Source organism: Thermobia domestica, chromosome 10 (genome assembly GCF_964235325.1).
Source record: "Thermobia domestica chromosome 10, izTheDome1.hap1.1, whole genome shotgun sequence".
NCBI lineage: Eukaryota > Metazoa > Arthropoda > Insecta > Zygentoma > Lepismatidae > Thermobia > Thermobia domestica.
The window spans coordinates 184,409,659-184,431,216 of record NC_137463.1 but is presented as its reverse complement, the minus strand read 5'-3'; the positions used below and the strand labels follow the sequence as shown (position 1 = coordinate 184,431,216).

General features: G+C 35.5%; 1 protein-coding gene across 1 annotated transcript in view; it reads right to left on the bottom strand.

The window, feature by feature from the left end:
- The window catches only part of LOC145662873 (uncharacterized), a 162,880-nt gene extending 148,185 nt beyond the window's left edge, over nucleotides 1-14,695 (bottom strand). The window contains exon 1 of the mRNA XM_081728832.1: nucleotides 13,995-14,695. Coding sequence (XP_081584958.1) covers nucleotides 13,995-14,664 — 670 coding nt within the window. The 5' untranslated portion in view covers nucleotides 14,665-14,695. The remainder of the gene's footprint in view (nucleotides 1-13,994) is intronic.
- Nucleotides 14,696-21,558: the final 6,863 nt, after the last annotated feature.

Sequence of the window (21,558 nt, the reverse complement as noted above, 5' to 3'; positions counted from 1 at the left end):
TCTCCGAGCTGATTCCAACCACGCTGTCATGCACTTAACGTGCTTTACAGAAACTTCGTGGTGCTGAAGTTTATCGTCAAGATGCTTCCAGTCGCAGCAGACTTCGTTTGCTAACTGGCCTCTAGTAGCTGTCGTGCCAAACAAGTTACAAAGAAAGCAAAATACTCTGTTTCTGATCTTCGAATAACTTAGCCATCGCCTATCCACTGTTTCTCCGTTCGGCATCCTCCGTGTAAAGAAATTGTTCGCAAAATATCTGTTACCATCGTCCTTTGTGTATTCACAGTCACTTAGCTTGATTGGACCCTTCTCCACTAATATGTCACGCACTTCACTGTTAATATATTTCCAATTACATGGATCGTATATGTCCTCGAACAGTGTGCTCATCGTTTGAAGAGTGTCAGAAGTATGCAGAGGAATGGTCGCGCTTTCACAGGAGAGGTCACTTTCTGGGTCTGTTGCAACAACGTTGTCCCCAGAGAATTGCACCAAGTTTTCATTGTTGCTTGTCGGACAACAGGGCGTAGAAACAGTTTTGTTGCCGGCTAGTTTGTTTTCTTCGTCGGACGCAAAACTTGGTATCACAACCTGGTCTGTCGCATCACACCGGTCGCTCACAGTCACAGACAAATCATCATCCGTGTTCTCAAGTTTTTGGTGTTGATCCGCTGATTTTACCGCTACAACAATCTTGTCCAAAGATCCCTTTTGCTTCTGAATGAAATCTTCTTTATATTTCCGTTTCTTGGCTTTCGCAGCCCCACTTTCGTATTTACGGAATTTGTCTCTGTCTCTGCCACTCATGATGGTCACTTATTCTTTGCCAAACTGAGGTGCTACACAAGGCGTGCAATAGGAGCTATTTCTTGGAAGCGATGACTCAGAGGTGTCCGTAGCAACAGGACCACTCTTCTGACCCAAAAGCAACAAACAACATGACTTCTCACTCTATTTCGACAACAAAGATAAGTTGAGATAAGGCCATTTAGAGTCACGTGCATGGTATTAGCGTCGCATTGTTTGCTGACCCATTGTTAACCCGAAACTCAAGGGTGTAATTATTACGGTACTTTAAAACCAAAAATATCATGCTAAACGCTTTCATAGTAACAGTGTAGATTTCGGGAATTTAAGGCTTCTAAAAGTAAAATATTGAGTAAGAAGTTCTGGTTTATGAAAACTGGTTTCCGAAGAAATCCACCACACCGTATTATTGGCCAAAGTATTCATTTAAATCTAAGCTACGGTACATTAGAATGTTGCAGAGGCCCCGCATATTTGAGCTGACTGTGACAAGAGAATATCCTATCGCGGGGCCTGGGGCAGATGCTCCAGTCGCCACCCCCAAAGGCCGCCTCTGACCCGATTGATATGGTTAACGGCTTGTTTTTTGGAAGAGGGCTGTGAATATTTTTGCTGTAAGTTACATTGCAGTTTTGCCAACGGGAGGGAAGTTATTGAGGGAAATATAGGGGCGAAAATTAAAAAAAAATCCCTAACAGAAATTCAAGATTTTTTGTAGCTGACACCACGGTTGCCACGGGTCCCGGTCACCTTGGTGTGTTGACAAGGTACAGTGAAAACTTGAAGATGCTGGCTGGCATACAAAAAGAGAAGGAAAACACATATACATGAAATTTTGACTCGTTTCACGCCTGAGAAACAAAAATCAACAGATATGCCGGGGTACAGCTTCCCTAATAATCCTATTGTAACTTTTTATGGTGCGTTTTGTAGGCCAAAGAGGAGGCTTTCAGATAGTTGTACGATTGTTTCCATGTAGCCAGCAAGAGGAAAATAATAAATGGAAAAAAGGGAAATTTTTCGAGATTTCTACCTAAAATGGGAAATTTATTTTGGCTTGAAACACTGTCAGTAGACAGACACAACTATCTGAAAATAAACCTTGATACCCCACTAATATATCCTACAAGTATCATGGCGATATGTAACAAAGTAAGCATGAAATTAAAAAATATCTCATTTTACCTCAGAAATTCACCATTTTCTTACCATTCACAGAACAAGGTTTATTATAAACCTCAACTGTACTTCCCCTAAGTATCCTACTGGAACTTTTTATGGTGCGTTGTGTAGGTTAAGGACGATGCTTTCAGACAGTTTTACGTTTGTTCGAATGTAGCCAACAAGAGGGAAATAATACAGATAAAAAGGGAAGTTTCCAAAATCTCCCCGATAATCGGGAATTTTCTGTAGCTGGAAACACTGCTACCAGACAGACGCAAACTATCTTAAAATAAACATTGTACATCATTAATATATCCTACAAGTATCATGGCGATACTTAAGAAACAAAGCTAATTGCAAAAAACGATAAACAGAAAAGTAGAGGAAAACTAGAAAATAGTGATGGGGTGGTCTTGGTCTTGGTCTTGCACACCCAGACTTGGTCTTGGTCTTGCACTGTAACACTTGGTCTTGGTCTTGCACACCTAGTATTGGTCTTGGTCTTGATCTTGCTTACAAGAGTCTTGCAAGTCTTGCTTTTAAGAAATCTTATGCTTCTCGTATGTAAATTTTACTCTGGATATAAGGATAATAAATTCTACAATGCGTCAATAGTAACGGAAATAAAATGTAAGTTTCTAAATGTAATATGATGATAGTGTACGTATGTAAGTATGATGATAGTGTACAACATAAGCAATGATCTTTATTCTTCAATGGGTGCCATGTTTCACTACTTATAAGATAAATCACCACGTTTCGTAATCTTTTTATATTTTTTTAACAGATCCAATACTCCACTGGCTCCCAAACTGCGAAGGCTACTCCTGGGGCACAGAAAATTAGAACGGCACAAATTACTGAAATATCATGAATTGCAAAATTAGTGTTACACTCTAAAGGCATCAGATTTTTGTTCTTTTCAACCTAATCTTTGTATTAAACAAACTTCCAATTAAATATTGAGATTTTGTTTTAGTGATTCCAATATGTACTCCATTGGGCAGAAACATGAAAAAAATTGGAGGCACAAGAGCGATGAAAAAATAGAGGGTTTCGAAACGTGGGTATAGAGAAAAAGGAGATAATTAGCTAGGTTGAACGGAAAACGAATGAGAAGGTGTTAGAAATATTAGCAGTAGGGGAGAAAAGAAGAATTTTAGATGTAATTAAGAGGAGAAAGTGGTTGTGACATTGGCTGAGGATGAACTCTATCATGCGTGACGTGCTAGAGGGTATGGTGGAAGGAAAGAGAAGGAGCAGGCGAAGGAGACTGTAGTTGAAGGAAGGTATTAAAACAGGAAATTGCTACGTCAAGACGAAGAGACTAGCTGTGAGCCACCGTACATCGAAGCTTCTCAGTTGCAGCAAGTGACTTGCCAATAATGACAGAATATATGATGATGATGATGATGATAATGATACGTTTAGCAATATTGGCCAAAAAAAAGAGAAAGGAAAATTACAATAATAATGATTGTAATCAAGACTCTTGATATTTAAGAATAGTTTGAGTTGAAATTGAAAACGACTCAACGGTCTATGTCTTTTGTGTCTTGCGGTCACATGCACTAAGTTTTTTGTCAATGTCATGAAAATGTTATTTCGATATTAATTTTAAGAGTACAACGGATGCTTGAGCCTCGGAGCCGGGTAGTCGGTACCTATGGTATACTGAATTACCGATGTTCAATACTATATTTCTCTTCACTTTTGGAAGAACACCACTAGTATGTTTTGAAATGAAATTAAATATCTAGTTTAACGTCCCATGATTATGCACCGAAGCTGAGGGAGACGGTGATGATGAGAAATGAATGAAATGGTAGAACGAAGAAAGTAGGAGGAAAATTGGAAAACCCGAGAAAAACCCAAGCACACGATGTTTGTCCAACAACAAAAAAACTCACATGAAGCAAGATGGCATTTGTTTGTGGCTTGAAAATGAGTAATAACTACAGAAAACGCGGACCGATTCAGGAAACGATATACTGTAGCTACATGCCACAAGGGCAGATCGACTCACACCAATTGCATAAACTACTGGGAACACATTCACTCCAGCTTCATTTTTAATGAAGCCAAGAAGTTCAAGTGAAAGATTAATAATTTTTACCTTCCTTTTTACATTCTATAAAAATCAAGTAGTATCGGTACTTGAGCAAGAATCTTGGTCTTGGTCTTGGTCTTGGTCTTGCATCGGGATTCCTGGTTTTGGTCTTGGTCTTGCATGCAAGACTCTTGCAAAAACTGCAAGACCAAGACTCTTGCGCTCATCACTACTATAAAAATCAAGAGTTAGAACCTAAATACGAATTTTGGTGCGCTCCCTAATTACCCCATTGTAATGATCTGTACCCGTTTTTGTTCAGTAAGGAGTAATGTTGGACTGGCGTAAGTTGACTTGCGCTCAGACGTATAGTTACGGATTTATAAACAAAAATTTCGATAATTTGATCAAATTTAGGGAAATTTTAATTTCCCTAATTGGCAACACTGCGTGGGGGCCAGTTCAATTGATGTCAACAATTAGGTATCCACCCGAGGTATCTACCTAATAAGTCTTAAGGAGATCTCTCTACAAGGAAGGAAGCTACAAGGAAAGAAATTCGAAAATTCTTTCACTTTGGGCTGAAATTTGAGAAGGAAATTTGACACCCAGAAGAAAAAACTAATATCATAAACTATAGTCGAAAAATATTTGGCCAAAAAAGATTATCCCGATATCTTACTTAGTGTCCACACAGGAACGGATTAAAAAAGTGACACACCCGTGTGTGGCACTTTTACCACCTGTATCAGAAAAGGTTAACAGTCCTGTCTTATGAGCTTACAAATGCAAACATCTTTTTTTGACATTCTCACGTTTTATGCATGTTACAGGTTACATGTAACCTAAAATCCACAAATATTACGGTTTCCTATATCTACCTCCTTGAAAACCATAGTTCCAGGTTCAGTTTGGGAATCAGAATCATATTTTATCCTTAAACTTTTACAAAACTGTGCTCCATAACCGTATGTTCTTGCCAGTGACCTCATAAGTAATTTCTGGTTTATAATGAGTTCGTTTTATTATTGTTTCTTATCGCTTGTGAAACCTAGTGAAATCACAGAGGCTCTAATTTCACACTAGCCTTAATTTTGAATTGTTTTCCAATATGCAGCTTTTCGCCAGTACCATTTCTCTTTCTTTCTCACTGTTTTTTTAAATGATTCTAAATTTCTTCAATTTTTAATATTCCTTGCTGTACAGTATTTGAAAATAAATATGGAAATAGAAATATGTCTATGAAAATAAGGAATGCAAAACAATCTTGAAAAATATTTTTCTGCTAGTAATTCTTAATGAAATTTATCATTTTAATCACCCTTCGCGACCCCATGTGTTTCTTTGGGGACCTTCTAGGAGCCACGACCTATAGATTGAAAAATACAGATCTGTGGTATTAGTGGCTTACTCAAAATTTTTGTTTACAAAGCATTCTTTCCTTTCCTTACAGGATAAGCGTGATATTTGTAAATATATCTTAATACCCAGGTATAATAAGTGTTTATTTTCCGTAACATCTTGATCATTGGGATTTTAAACTCCGGGACTTTCCTTGAAAGCTTCATTTTTCGAAGTAAAAAATCAGGAATACTAATCTATTTAAGAAATTTGTGTTTCATCTTGTAAGGAGGAATGTTCAACAAGTGAGTTTTGTTTCACAGTGTAAAGCCAGGTCTATTCTTCCAAACTATGTAAATTCAATACTCAAATTTGAAGTAGTGCATCCAAAACTATTCGTTACAATAGAGGAATAAGATAACAGACAGAATTTGAATTCGTATCAAAAAGACAATTACTTCATAGCTATCTCTTACTCTTTTTACTCTATGGAAATTAACATTAAAACCGGAAGAGGTAATTCATGTCTATTACTTCCGGTTGCAATAAAGGAATAAAATCAGAGGTGAAGCATATTCTTGGTAGTGAATCCATATCAAAAAGTTGCTTGTCGCTAACTATTTCTGTTTTATATGTTATGCAATCAGCGTTATAACCGAAAAATCTTTTTCACTACGTTTGGTTTCAATAGATACAGAAAATTAGAGACAAAACTTATTCTTCGGACCATGAATTTGTGTCTAAAGCCATTTTTCGATATTCCTTGTTTTTGCTCTATGAAATTCGGTGTTTAAACCGGAAGTAAGCCTACTAGTAAATTTAAACCACTGTTTCGGAAGAGTGTTGCAGATGGTGATTATATGTTTTCTTGAGACACTTAACTGGTTGAAAAATGCCTACAGCTATCAGTTACAGTTTTTATTCTATGGTGATCAAGATTAAAACCGGAAATGGCTTATTTCTATCACTTTTGGTTTGGGTAGACAGTTAATGGAGGGAATGGAACCTATTGTCGAGAGGCTGAATCACCTGAAAAAAAAAAAAAACCCACTTCTCGAAATTATTTACTAATTTTGTGTTTTGTAATTCATTATTGAAAATGAAAAGTACTAATAAATTTTTAGCTATTTCTGGTTTTACCAAATGTTCCAGGTAGTGATATGTTCTTTTAAGACGCTGAACCAACTGAAAAATTATATATATATATATATATATATATATATATATATATATATATATATATATATATATATATATATATATATATATATATATATATATATATATATAAAGCATTTGTCACTATCTGTTACCATTTTTGTTGAATGGACATAAACGTTGAAACCGGAAATGACTAATTTCATCACTTCTGGTGCGAATAATAGGTCAACGGAGCAGATGGAACCTATTTTGAACGATGAATCGATTGCTAGAAACCGCTTTTCGATATCTCTTACCATATTCGCGTTGATACCTGTCGACGGGCGCACGGACTTTCAGGTATTTTAGTATGAACCATCGCTTCATTTAACACAGAAATACCCATAATGTTCGCCATGTTATCTTCGAATAGCTTTAAGTATAAACACATTCATATCAGAGTTGTTTTTCCATCCATTTTTTGTAATGAAACGAAATAATATAACACTTTGAAGTAGTTCTGTGTTTTCTTTAGAATTATAGGTTAGTATTTTGTCACAAAAGAGAAATTTTAATTATAAGTATATAGCTTCAGAAATAAAGATGATGAAAGACAATATACTCGTCACACATTATATAACTAAAACCATCTTCTCGACCATACGTGTTTATGGACTGTGATGGAAGAGAACTTGATCTAGTTCTCAGCTGTAAACGTATGTCAACAGAAAAATCTAGAGTTGTCTTTTCTTACGTAAAATCCTACTTTTTTATATAGATTAAAAAAAAGATACAGAAGTATAACGTTATAGAATCGTTATAAAAAAAAATATGGATGCTTCTCCAATGCTCCATTGAAGAATCTTATTCTAATTCTTTGCTAGGGGACCCATTTTAAGACATTTTTTACTCCATATACGATACGAACATGGAATTATAAATGAAGCACCAAAGAAGGTTCACTACATTACATAAACAAAGCAGCACACAAAAGGTAAATAAAACGAAAATCAGTTGTGGGCCCATGTCAGTAAAAAATGTCTACTATTAGGGACCCTAGAAATAATATTTATTCGTATGGCTTTGAGATTTGTCAATATTGTTCCCTTAATTAATTTGTCATGTATGGAACGGGCCCAGTGGCGTAACTAACGGCCCCGCAGACCTTGCCGTGCGGAAGGGCCCACAGGCTCCGGGGAGTCCATAAAGAGTAAGAGAAAGATGGAAAGTTGGTGGCCCAAGAATTAGAAAAACAAATTTTTCTAGGAGGCCCAAATAAGCATATTAATGCTTGTTCCCCCCTCCCCCAGAAAAAATCTAAGGTACGGCGCTGTGGCTTGGAACAGTTTAGCGAACAACGAACACAACATTGTGTTCCTTACAGGCAGTTTCTGTGGCCTCGAGAAGTTATTCTTAGCATTTACTTCTTATACGAACCACACATTACTTCTCCGTTGGACCCGCCGGTTTTGTCCCGATAAATTAATTTGTTTTTCCTTGAAAGAATTATGGATTTCTTATACAAAAAGATAGATTTATTGGGAACAAAAAGAAGTGTAATATTCAAAATCTATGAAATATAGTGGGGTGAGAAGTAGTATCAAAAAATTCATGCAATCACCTAGAAGAAATCCACTCTGGAGAACCCTGACACTATAATAGTATTAGCCCTTCTCTACGTAGTCACCGTGCCTAACGACACCTTTTTGCCAGCGATTCTTTACTTTCCGTGGGCCCGTTTTGTAAAAGCCTGCAGTTTGAAACCACGGTTACAGTTCAAGCTCAGAGAGAAAGTCATTCTTACTGTCAAAATGACATCCTCTGAGTGGACGCTTCATTTCTGGGAAGAAAAGAGTGTCACTTGCTGCTAGGTTCAGTGAGTATGGGGGTTTGGCAATATTTTATATCCTAATTCCAGTATCTTCATCATGGATGTATGGGCAGAATAAACTGGTGCATTGTCTGCCAACGACAGCATCCCTTTTGTGACTAATCCACAACGTTCTTCTTCAGCTCCTCTCGTAACTTAGTCAGGAGATGGGAATAATAGACACCAATGATAATTTGCCAGTGAAACAGATAATCTCCTGCCATGATGACCCCATCATAGTCCCAAAAAACGGAAAGCATCACCTTAGCGGCAGACTTCTGCATTTGTGCCTTTTTAGGGGCGAGGTAGAAGGGGTGTTTCCATTGTTTTCTCATTTCTTTTGTTTTTAGATCATGAAGATAAACACAGCTTTCATCTATTGTCATTGGTCTGCCGAAAAAGTCCTCTTCATCCGCCTCACAACGTTGCAACATTTCTCTTGGATCGTCATCGTGATTTCTCTTCTGAAATGATGTGAGCAATAATGGCACCCACTGTGCTGACAATTTCTGAAGATGCAGCTCGTTGTGAATGATATTCCAGACAGACCCATAACTCGTACCTATTGCACACAACACTTTCAATGATTATTTCTCTGGCTTCCACTATGATCCTCTCAACTTTCTCTGTCAAGGCGGCATCATCAGTGAAAGACGGACTTCCAGACCTAGAGACGTCCGCGGTGGCCATATATCCAGTTTGTAATGCCGTTTCCACTTGAATAACATTTCATAGGATGATAGGTTTTCATCCCCATAGACTTCTTTCTTCTCTTCGAGGATCTGCTTTGCTGATTTCTTCTGAAGATGGAGGAACTTAATGATGCTCCGTGACTGAAGCATTTCAACCATCGCACCTTCAGTAATTTAACTGCAGAAAAATAAAAAGTTGTTCTAACGAGTCTGGAAATTGCATGATTAACATACAAGGACCTAACTAAAAAATGTATATCTGAAGGGGTTTGTATTTCATCTTCTGGGTGGTTCTACAAACATTTTGATAACTCCTCGTATATATGATTTAATATACGAAAATAACTATGTTATTTTACTTCTCTGTAAGTTTTAAAAGCGTTTTTCTCTTGCCCATCCAAGCTCATGTAGACATCCACAGAAAAACACCAACTTGGTTGTTGGGTGCTTGTGATTCACTGTATGACAGTGCTATTGAACCGGAGGTACGTAATGCTGTTTCTGGTGGTCTGCTGGAAATGTCTGTTGACAGTTCACTGCAAACGAAATCCGATAACTTGTCAATTTGTGACTTCTGTATTTATGCTCAAAACGAAAAGAGTACAATAAAATTAGTGAAAGTGCAATGTCACAACTTCCATTTTCATCAACATCTGTGTGTGAACAGGGTTTCTCTGCATTAATATCAATAAAAACGAAGCACAGAAATTGCTTGAATCCAGAATCAGCTCAGATTCTCGCACTCTCAAAGATTCGACCAAGAATCGAGGAGTTGGCGTCCCGGAAACAAGCTCAGTCATCTCATTAAGAGGTTAGTAATAATGTTACTTTTAGTTTTTAAATTTTTAACATTGTCCTCGGTGTACGAATTATCAGGGAGGATGAGGGGAAAATCTCCCTCAGTAGAACTAGATGTCTTCCGTATGTTTTGAAATTTTCCATGTTAATTTTTTCGGATATGCACTTTATCCCCCTGTAAATAATATTTTGATTGACACACTGATTGTTGTTTTGTTGGGTCTCTATTTGTTCCCCTTTTTAATCATCAGAACATGTGTATTAAGTTAATTTCGACTTAATTTCTTTCAAACAGCTTCCAGGGTACACAATTTGATAACGAACTGTGTCTAGGGGTACGCGAGGAAAAAGGGTTGAATAGCACTGCTGTATGGAATATTTGAAATAACGACGTAACAATGATTAAGGAGAATAACCATCTGTCAATGTTGCTTAAGGAATATAATGAAATTCACAACATCAACAAAAATATAGTGTAAAGAAAAGAAACACAAAGTGGTAACTAATTTTAAAACATTTAAAGAGAATGAATACAAATACACAAAATAATGATGCTAATAAGAGCGAAGTTGTGCGGGACCAAGTCCACTTGCTGTAACGAGAACAAAGAGGCTACCTTGGTATAAATATTTTTTTCACTGACATACTTATCAGTCGCCTAAAATAATGTTGTGTCTGAGAAATTCTTCCTAATGCAATCAAAAGTTATTATCTAGTGCCGGTACATAAAATTCATAGTGACTATGTTTGTGACTTCATAAATCTTCAACCACCCGACCGATCTCGATCAAATTTTTAACATAGATGCGATTCGGGCCTAGGATGGTTTTGTAATTTCACTTTGACGGTGCACCTTAGGAGAGGGGAGATATTTTAAATAAAATCGAAAATGTCCGATATTAGTGTCGGATACATAGTTTTCGGGGTTGTTGAGGTGAACAGTGACACTTCCGATGTTTAAATCCAAATTCAGCCCAGCAACTTGGTGGAGGGGGAAGATATAGATAGATAGATAGATAGATAGATAGATAGATAGATAGATAGATAGATAGATAGATAGATAGATAGATAGATAGATAGATGTATTATCGAAAATGACCGATATTAGTGTCGAATCCATAGCATAGTTTTCGGGGCCGCTCAAACGAATAGTGGCACTTACGATTTTATTTAAATCCAAATGCAGCTCCCATTGCCCTGTATGTCCAAAATGAAATTATTCTCCCCATGCAAATAACAGGCAATCTGCTAGTAAATTATAAAATATATCACTGTCATGAAATGTTGCCCCAATATATACGTATTTCCTAAACAAAATTATAACTCTCTATAATATATTCTTGACCAGAAAACAATATAGAAAGATTAACTAAAATCTCTGTTCTTTGCACAAGAAAAATAGATTTATGTAAAATATTTGAAAGACATAATTGAACCCCTTTTCCCTCCTTAGTATACATATTTGAATTGAAATTAAATTATAAAAAGACAGCTCAGACCAAGTCTAACATACTAATTTCCAGAATTCATCTGAAACAGTTCAAACGCTTTCCCGTGATACTGAAGAGAGACAACGTTGATATTTTCATACACTGAGAAAAAATATTATAGAAATTAATCCCTTCTCTCCTCGCTCTTAGAAGCGAAATTTTCTGAAACGCTGGGCATGTTTCTTTATTTAAGAACTTCGTACATGTAACATTACTTCAAGTTTTAAATTTCTAACATGAGAACTCGTGAGATACTCCATTTTGGTATAGATTTTGAACATCTTTTTCGCTATAGGATACACATTGACATAACAAAATCCAGATTCAATGTATATGCATCGTGTCACGAGCTTCTCAATATAGTCCTCATCGGTTCTGCTTGCCCTCAACCAACTGCCCTTACACGTAACTCCTAGAACCGTCCGATGCACCTTACGACTATTTAAAGTCCCATCCCGTCAAATAGACTAACGACTCTTTCCTGGCTGTTTGAATCAGTGGCTTTAGAGGGAATTGTTGTAAATGATCTAAAATAATAATAATAAGAAAAAACACCGCAATTCCTTTATAGTATAACGTCGTTGGGAGTAGACCACATCCTTCAAATAGCCCATAGGAAAAGTAATCCATAGTAATAAATCAGGGAAGCGTCAAGGCCATTCAACGTCTCAGAAAAGATTCTTCATTAAAAATAAGGAAATACGTGTTTTCCCGAAACTTCGATTCTAAAAAGGAAAATAGTATCGTTCCTCTATTATTCAAATTTCTCTTTCTTTATTCAGAAAATATCGAATGTAAATATTCGCTTAAGATGGCAGTATGGAGTTTGGTGTATTGACTTTTAATGAATATATCACCGCTTTTTTTTTTTTTTATTTTAATTCATTTCCCAAGGGGGTCATTTCTATATCCAAATTTTCCTTTCTTCTCTTTATTTTGAAAATGTCGAATGTAAGGATTCATTTAACATTGAGATATAAAATTTGTTAAATAAATTTTTAATTTTAAAAAACGAAATACGTATTTCAGTAGAAATAATTTAATTTTTTCCTGGAGATGTGATTTTAATAAGTCTTCTCGGGCTATGAGCCAAGTGAATGTGGCAGCCATATTGGATTAGAGATAATACGTCTTTGATATTTTGTGGATATTTACTACTGACCATAAACGTAAATACTACATTTCGCTTTTCCAAATCCAGTGGTTTGAGCTGGACATGCGTTCGATAGATAGCGCGGCATTTTGATCTCAAGATGTCGCGTTTTTGAACATTTCGTATCTTTTCGTCACCTGCTGATTAACATTCATGCCAAATTTAGTTTTCTAGCTTCAATAGTTTGGTATGCCTATCCTTTCGACATAGGTTTTCAGCAGCCAGCTTGGATTCAAGGTAGCCATAGACTTTTCAATTAAACTTTTCTTTACATTTTGACCTCTCACCATTTTGCATAAGGTTGTCGTAGAGAGTCGAGACTTGCTCCATCTTTTTTCATTTAACAACAGCTTTTAAACGATTTGCTACTTAACCCCCTTGCCCTTTGAAACTTTTGAGTTGGACCCCGCCTGGGACCCTGGGACAAATTTTTTTATCACAAAAAGTGTGCCCTTGAAAATGATGGGATACGTATTTGCCGAAATTTCCATATACCCTACCGTTTCCAAACAGATTACTCGGTTCAAACTATTCTGCCAGCTAATGGCTTTTACATTACAAAATATGTTGTAACTCAGGATATCCCGCTAGATAGCACGTATAATTTTGGGATTCGTCTAGTTATAACATATCAAATGCAAATACACTTGTCTCGTTCGGATCTCAGCGGAGCCACTTCATGACCCTCCCTTGTCAGTATTTGGCACATTCTTGTCGTATCCTGAATACTCAGAACTCAGCGTCACGGACTGTCACTTACAGTTGATCGTGCATTGGGCAACGATTTGCTATTGTTGGGCATGTCCTCATTTTTATGCGCGATTCTATCATTGTTCACGTTTTCTAAGGTTTTTAAGTTTTTCCTCGTGTATTCACTATTGCCGGATTTTGATATTTTTCTAACTTAATAAAAAGCTTAATAGTGTTTTTTCATTATTTAAGATGTTATATATTTTTTTCTATTGCGACCATTATTAGTAATTATTATTATTCTATTTTTACTATTTACTATGTACTGTTGTTTTATACGTAATATTTATTGTTATTGTTATATATTTGTTATTCTCATACAGTGGTGTATTTAGGGGGGTTCCGGGCTAAGCCCCCCCGAAATCTTACTATAGTAAAGTATATGAAATATCTAACTGAATTTTCACATTTTCAGGCATAGCCCCCCGAAAGTTAGCAAAGCCCCCCCGAAAGTTAGCAAAGCAACCCCCGAAACAAAATCGTAAATACATCACTGTTCTCATATATTTATTATTTTTTCTTGTTTTATTTTTTTACTTCTCTATTTCAGCTGTATTTTGATATATTGATTTTTTTTATTTATCTGCGGCTGTGTGTTTATGTTGCTGACGTCCCCATTAAGCCTCAATCAATCAATGAAAATTAGGTGTTGACTATAATATTTTTATTACCAATAATTTATTTAATGAGATTTCTTCTTAAAGCAATGAATATATAAGAATACAACACTAATACTAACCTTTCAAATGTGTTTTTCCAGCCTTTTCTTCTAGTGTATACCTTGAATTCCTTGTAACAATTACTTCTTTGTTTTGAAATATTGACAGATTATGAATAATCACATGTCCCCAAAATATTACTTCACAAGAAGGATTAATCTCATTCGTTGCGAAACAGAAGGCTTTACACGTTGAGATGTCCGAGAAATATTTGAAAATCTCCACTACTTTATCTATAGAGCTCCATTTAATCTTTACAGCTTTCCTGCAAAATATTTCACTTATATTCACTTGTGAATTATCTAAACTTGTAGTCAGTGAGTGCAAGTCAGCTTTAGATTGTGGAAGATGTATAATTATTTCTGGTCGAGAACTAATTGTTGTACATACATGATACACTACAGAATTGAGTCCATAGCAAAGTAATTTTGGCAAAATTGCAGCTTTTATTTCGTTCAATTGTGTTGCATTTAAAATAATTGATAATATTTCACCTGCTAGGTTTGTCCTGTAACATTCATCAGGAAGCTCTAAATCGACGGGAGGAAAAGAACAATTTCGTACAATTGGATCTTGAGATACATCTTGCACTCTTACATTCTTCTCAATTTTTTCTGAGTAATTTAGGGCTTTTTGATGTCGTATTAATGAACAACATATTAGAAGCAAGAAAACTAACGTTAATTTCATTATGAAGCGTTTTGTTCCTTGTCATCTTCTCTTTCTTTCCCATCTCTTTCTTAGATAAAATTATTAGGTACGGACCTTAACCTTGTTGCCTACATTCTCTGTTTGAACGTTCTTTATAATATCTTTTCCTGCATTCTTTTACTTTTTCCCGATAAAATCTTCTTTAGCCTTCTATTATCGTTCATATTATGTTTTATAATATGGTTATAAGTTCTATTTATTGTCCAGAAAATTTTCATTTACTATTTATTATTTTTGTTACTTTTTCATCGGATAAATTTACGCAGTTTGGAGCTATGCATTTTATTATTATCATCGTGATTACTTTATTAACTCCTTCCCTGTGTTCGGCGTATTATTACGCCCACGGTCAACCTAGAACTTACAGCGTATTTTCCTGAGTGAAACTCTTTCCGTAGTTGGTAATATTTTTGAGAACTTCAGCGCTAAGATTATAGCTTACAACATCAGTTTAGTGTATCACGAAACACGTATTATTTCGCTCAACACAGGTAAATTAACTACACTGTGTACGGGAGCGTATTATTACGCCCGACACAAAATAAGCTACAACGACCAGGAGCGTATTATTACGCCGAACACACTGAACGGAAGACTCCAGTCAGAAAATTACACAGGGAAATGGTTAAAGAGTAGCTTTCCATTTGATTATATATATTGCACCAATTCTTTTACTAATTTCCAATTTTTCTTTCCTAAAATGTGTTTTATTAAAAGGAGCATATCCCAATTATTTGTGGCTTTTATCTAGCAATTTTTTCTTGTCAATTTGAAATATTTCAGAAGTAAATATACGTGATCTATCGTCTCTATAGTAGTAACAGACAAACAATTCTACAGGTACCGTTAGGTACTATAATTAATATAGAAAGTAATGGTCTGTGTTGGCAGCGGGTTGGGTTAGGTTATTAGGGTTTGATGACCTTGTTACGTGTATTAGAAAGTTGTTATATTTCTGTTTTTAGTTGTGCTGACATGGAAAGGTCATGTGTTCTTTTTCGAGTTTGTATACGTGTCTGTAGAGACTTTATACTGGGTATTTTTAAAAATAATAATAATGGAAATTTGAATTAAATCTGTTGATACGTCATTCTGAGAGAATAAAAGATTACACGAACAATATGTGAGAGAGAATAAAAGATTACACGAACAATATGTGAGAGAGAATAAAAAAGATATTCTCCTAATATATTTAACGGTTCGATTTCTATGAAATCTCATAAAGTGGTAGGAAATTGTTTTATTTGTTAAAAATAAGAAGCTCAGAACACTTATAATGTGTGATACGCACTGGGATCGAACCCGGGACCCTTAGCACCGACGGTGTATACTGTATTGTACTGTGAATAAACCTGGTACCCTTAGCATCAGAGATGAATGCTGCATTGTACGGGAATTGAATATGGGACCCTTAACACCAGAGATGAACGTTGCATTGTACGGGGATTGAATATGGGACCCTTAACACCAGAAATGAATGCTGTATTGTACGGGGATTGAATATGGGACCCTTAGCACCAGAGATGAATGCTGTATTGTACGGGGATTGAATATGGGACCCTTAGCAACAGAGGTGAACGTTGCATTGTACGGGGATTGAATATGGGGCCATTAGCACCAGAGATGAATGCTGTATTGTACGGGGACTGAACCCGGAACCCCCAAGCACCAGAGGTGAACGCTGTATTGTACTGAGAATTATTGCAATTCTCACATGTAAATTGGCGAGAAAAAAAAACATATGAGAAATACGAAGTGTGTGTATGTATGATTGAATGGATTATTTATTCATCGTTTTATTGATTTGTTTATTATAGTTAACTTCGTGTTTACAGCCAAGTTTGAAATACGGAGCGAGTGAATTGTTCTTCCGTCTCTGACAGAAGGCTGTCTTAGAATGAACAGCGTTTTATTTTTGTAAATTCCATTATTTCCGGGTCGTTGCCTTACACGCTTTCACCTTGCTTACGTTAGAACTATGACTTGTGACACGCATGTATAGAGTGTCAATGCACTTTCTAATTTTATTTCCGCTTGTACTGGAATAACCTTAGACACTTTCTCTCTTGACCATGAGAAACTGTCTGGCGACATACTGAAATATTTTTCCATTAACGATGTTTGTCACTGCGATACTTATCAACAGTGATGAAGAAGACAGATAGAAATTTTATGTTTCTTCCCCCTTTAGAAGATGTATTTTTGTGGCAATATCTGATTTTTGGCAGAATATCTAATATCTGATGAAAGTTTTACATGTAAGCATTTTTTCCTTAATTAGATGAAAACCGTACATAGCCTGTCCTGAATGTTGATCGATCGATACCCTGTCTGAATGAGATTTCTCCAGCGGTTGACGAACTTGAAAATAAGAAATTTTTAGATTTTTCGCTGTGGCAATGAATGAATAAACGATGTTAGCGGATATGATGACCTTATTTATTTATTTATAATTAATGAAATTGGGTTGAAAACCCGGTGAAAACATGATGCTTGGGGGGAGGGACATAATGAAATCCTTATATATATATATAGTATTGAAATAAAGTTTGTTATTATTGTTTTTACACAGTTCCATAGTGTGTGTGTGTTGATCTTTTGTGTGTTGAACTTTTTTTGCGAGTGATTTAACAGAACGAACTCTGATTTTTTAAGGTGAGAACTTTTTAAATGCCATGTATTATTCACTTAATTATAATGAAAGTTTTTTTGAATAATTATTGAAAAACTACACGATTTGCTTCTGAGAAACATTATCCGGGAAATAAACCTACGACCATTTTTGTAATCATGCAAGAGGGACATTATTATTATTATTATTATTATTATTATTATTATTATTATTATTATTATTATTATTATTATTATTATTATTATTTTTACGGATCGTATGTTATACTCTGAACAAATTTATTTGTGAACGTTTTAAAATCGGTGTTATTTGCATTTTTTCATGCTTGGTACACAAGCTAATATCAGCTACGCTGTAAACTTGTAAAGTAAATCGTTTGTTACACAAACTCGTTTTTAAAATATTTTATTGGGTCGTTTGCTAAGCAAACTCAGAACACTTGTAGTGTGAACCTACAAATAAAAGGCCTAAAGACGGACCATTTACTTGTAGAGTTTTATTTGCTTAATTATAGGATGCTTAATTACAATATGTTTGATTCATTTGTTACGATTTTTTAACTGTTATACCGATCACTTTAAATTAGTTATACCTAATATATATATGTACGTTGTAGAGATGGGACTTGAACTGTTTAAGTAAGCTCATTTGCCAATAGATGGCATACTACTACGCTTTGGTAATACAACTGATAATCTTTTTAGGAACGCAAATGTTTGAACTAAGACTAGTATTTGCAGAAAGAAATGTTTTAGTCTTGGGGGGAGCGCTTTTCCCCAACATTATTGTGTTTTAATAGTAAATATTACTGAATGTTAGCCACATAGCGCAAACAATAGCTTTAATGCCAAGAAAGAAAATTTTACGGAACCCCCTAAATACATTGGTTATTGAACACTGTCTTTTGACTTGAAAACTTGTTGTATATCCGCGAAGCAAAATGAAATGATGTACTCCTATTTGTACCATGTCCCTCAATGAGGGGGCTTTTGCCTGTCAGATAGATTGCTTAGATTTTAGCAGTATTGTATTACAAGGAAGTGAATTGAAATTATGTATGAGTATTCCTATTTGTACCATGTCCCTCAATGAGGGGCTCTTGCCTGCCAGATAGATTGCTTAGATTTTAACAGTATTGTATTATAATGAAGCGAATTGAAATGATGTACTCCTATTTGTACCATGTCCCTACAACTAAGTGGCTCTTGCCTGCCAGATAGATTGCTTAGATTTTAACAGTATTGTATTACAATGAAGCGAATTGAAATTATGTATGGGTATTCCTATTTGTACCATGTCCCTCAATGAGGGGGCTTTTGCCTGCCAGATAGATTGCCTAGATTTTAACAGTATTATCTTATAGCAAAAAGAGAATTATGTACGACTATTTGTAGCATGTTCCTTAATGAAGGGGCATTTGCCTCTGAGATAGACCAACATAGATTTTAGCAGTATTGTATTACAAGGAAGCGAATTGAAATTATGTATGGGTATTCCTATTTGTACCATGTCCCTCAATGAGGGGGGCTTTTGCCTGCCAGATAGATTGCCTAGATTTACCAGTATTATAGCAAAAGAGAATTACGTACGAGTATTGTAACACATAGCTATAACTGGCGGGGCCATTTTCTTAGTTATAGGTGACCCTAGATTTAAACAGTATTGTATTACAAGGAAATTATGTAGTCCTATTTGTAGTATATTTTTACAAGTAACGGGAGCCCTTTCCCATTAGTCACAGGGTTACTTAGAAAAAAAATGACATTTCAATTTTTGAGTCCCACGGTTATGCCGGTTAGGCTAAAGGAGACGCTGATTATTTTTTGGTTCGTTTCTTATTTTTATATTCTCCTAATAAATTAGTCGGAGCAAATTGTATTTTCGAACTTGCAAAATAAATCGTTTGCTGTGCAAACTCGTTGTTAAAAATAAGGTGTTTGAACTAAATATGGGAGCTAAAATAAGCTCTTAAAAGTATATAGTAAGTGGGAGGAAACGGGAGAACCCCCGAGAAAAAAAACCATGGACACGGTGTTTGTCCACCACAAACTTACTTAGCCTGGTATTGAACCCGGGACCCCAAACACCAAAGGTGAACGCTTTACCACCGAGCCACCGCGGCCCCCAGGCTTACTTAGATTTTAACAGTATTATATTATAGCAAAAAGAGAATTATGTGAGGCTGTTTTTTTACCGGTTGAGGGCATGTTCCCCATTAGTTAGTTCTTACAATTGTGGGTTTTTCTGAATAGGTAATAACATAATGATGATAATTATGTTCAACTGAAGGTCCATATGTGTTGGTGGGTCCCCCTTAGGGATTTGTAATATAATGAACGTTTGGTGGTTTACTGATAGAAGAAGAATTAGCTATGCCCTCACAAACTATGTTTTATTAACAGAACACAACTGCGAGAAGGGTACTTATTTAATGCTATCAGTAGTATTTAATGGCTAAAAAGAAATATATATATCATACTTTACCTTTAAAATATAAATATATATTCAGGACTAATAATAAATACGTCAACACGATGCACGGCTTAAACTAAAGTTAATTTAAAATTTCTCCGACAGATGGCATAGAACCACAATTTTCTATTATAGTTGATTTTGTATTAAAGTAATGAAAACAAATGATTGAAGAGAATTATATAATAATTAGTATGGGGTTATTCGATGAAAGAAAGAAAAAAAATAAGTATAGAAGAAGAAGAAATGTAATTTTACTGTTTTAATATGGTTATTGAAAACACATACACAATCTTATTTATAAGTTTAAAATTGATATAGAGATGCATAAGAAAACTGATATACATTTCGTTTGTTCATTTATGACCGATTCAAGGTTTGAACTAGAGACAATGCTTATATGACGCGAACGTATTTTATTTTTAATAATCACTTTGTTTGAGTTTGTCCGGGTGGAAATTTGATTTATATACAGTGAAAAATAAAATAATAACTTAATTTGTTTAGTCTGTCATATTTTGAGGGAAATGGCGTGAAAGATATATTTAAATATTGCAGAATACATTTGAATGTGGGAGAATATTTTATAGCTAACTGGATTGGAGTGACATTGAATAAAACCCGAGATTAAATATAATACTTATTATTGAAAATTAATTTCCGACCCTTTGCAGGGTTGTTGCTGTAGGGCATTTAACAGTGGTTTGTTTATACGCGTAAGCGCACCTGGGATTTGAACCCGTATGCCGCTGTTAAGATGACTTTGCTTATACGTGTAGGCCCGCTCGGAATTTGAACCCACGCACTATTGGTAGGTTTACGCGGAAATTAAACCCGCACGCCACTGTTAAGATGACTTTGTTTTTAAGCGCGTAGGCTTGCCCGGGATTTAAACTCGTACCTCAGTGTTAGGTTTACGCGGAAATTAAATCCGCATTTTAATGTTAGGCGCGTAGGCTTGCCCGGGATTTAAACTCGTACCTCAGTGTTAGGTTTACGCGGAAATTAAATCCGCACGCCGTTGTTAAGGTGACTTTGTTTATGCGGGTAAACCTGCACGGGAATTAAAATTGTACGCCTTAGTACGAAAGACAATAACATTAAAAATTATGACATGCGAAATTTGTAGATGAGATGTCAAATATGTTTGCAGTAAAGATGATGATAACTTTAGTGAATGCGGTACCATGGTTTTGTTTGCACCAAAGGCAGAAGCATTAGGGGTTAGAACATGTCGAACCATTGGAAATTAAATTGTGATTCACTTTAACAAAATGCACCATTCTTAACGTGAAACTTTTAGGATACAACCGGGAATTGAATTCGTGTTTGTTAGCAGCGTTTATTAAAATATAAGAACATACTGTAAGATTTTAATAATAGTAGCTTAATTTCAGTTAATCAAGGCGTTCAGCAGCATTGGTATATGAAACATGAACCTATTAACTAATTAACAATTATTGGAAAATAAACTTGAAAACTTCGAGACGTATGCTATTGCCTAAGTTAAATTGATTTTGAGTTTGTTGTTGTTTCGTTCAGTAGCATGGGTTTATGAGACGTGTACCTACATAAAGTGAATTGATTTTAAGTTGCTATCCCGTTCAGTAGTATGGGTATATGAGACGTGTACCTACATAAAGTGAATTGATTTTAAGTTGCTATCCCGTTCAGTAGTATGGGTATATGAGACGTGTACCTACATAAAATGAATTGATTTTAAGTTTACTGTTTTGTTCAGTAGCATGGCTATATGAAACTAGTATTTT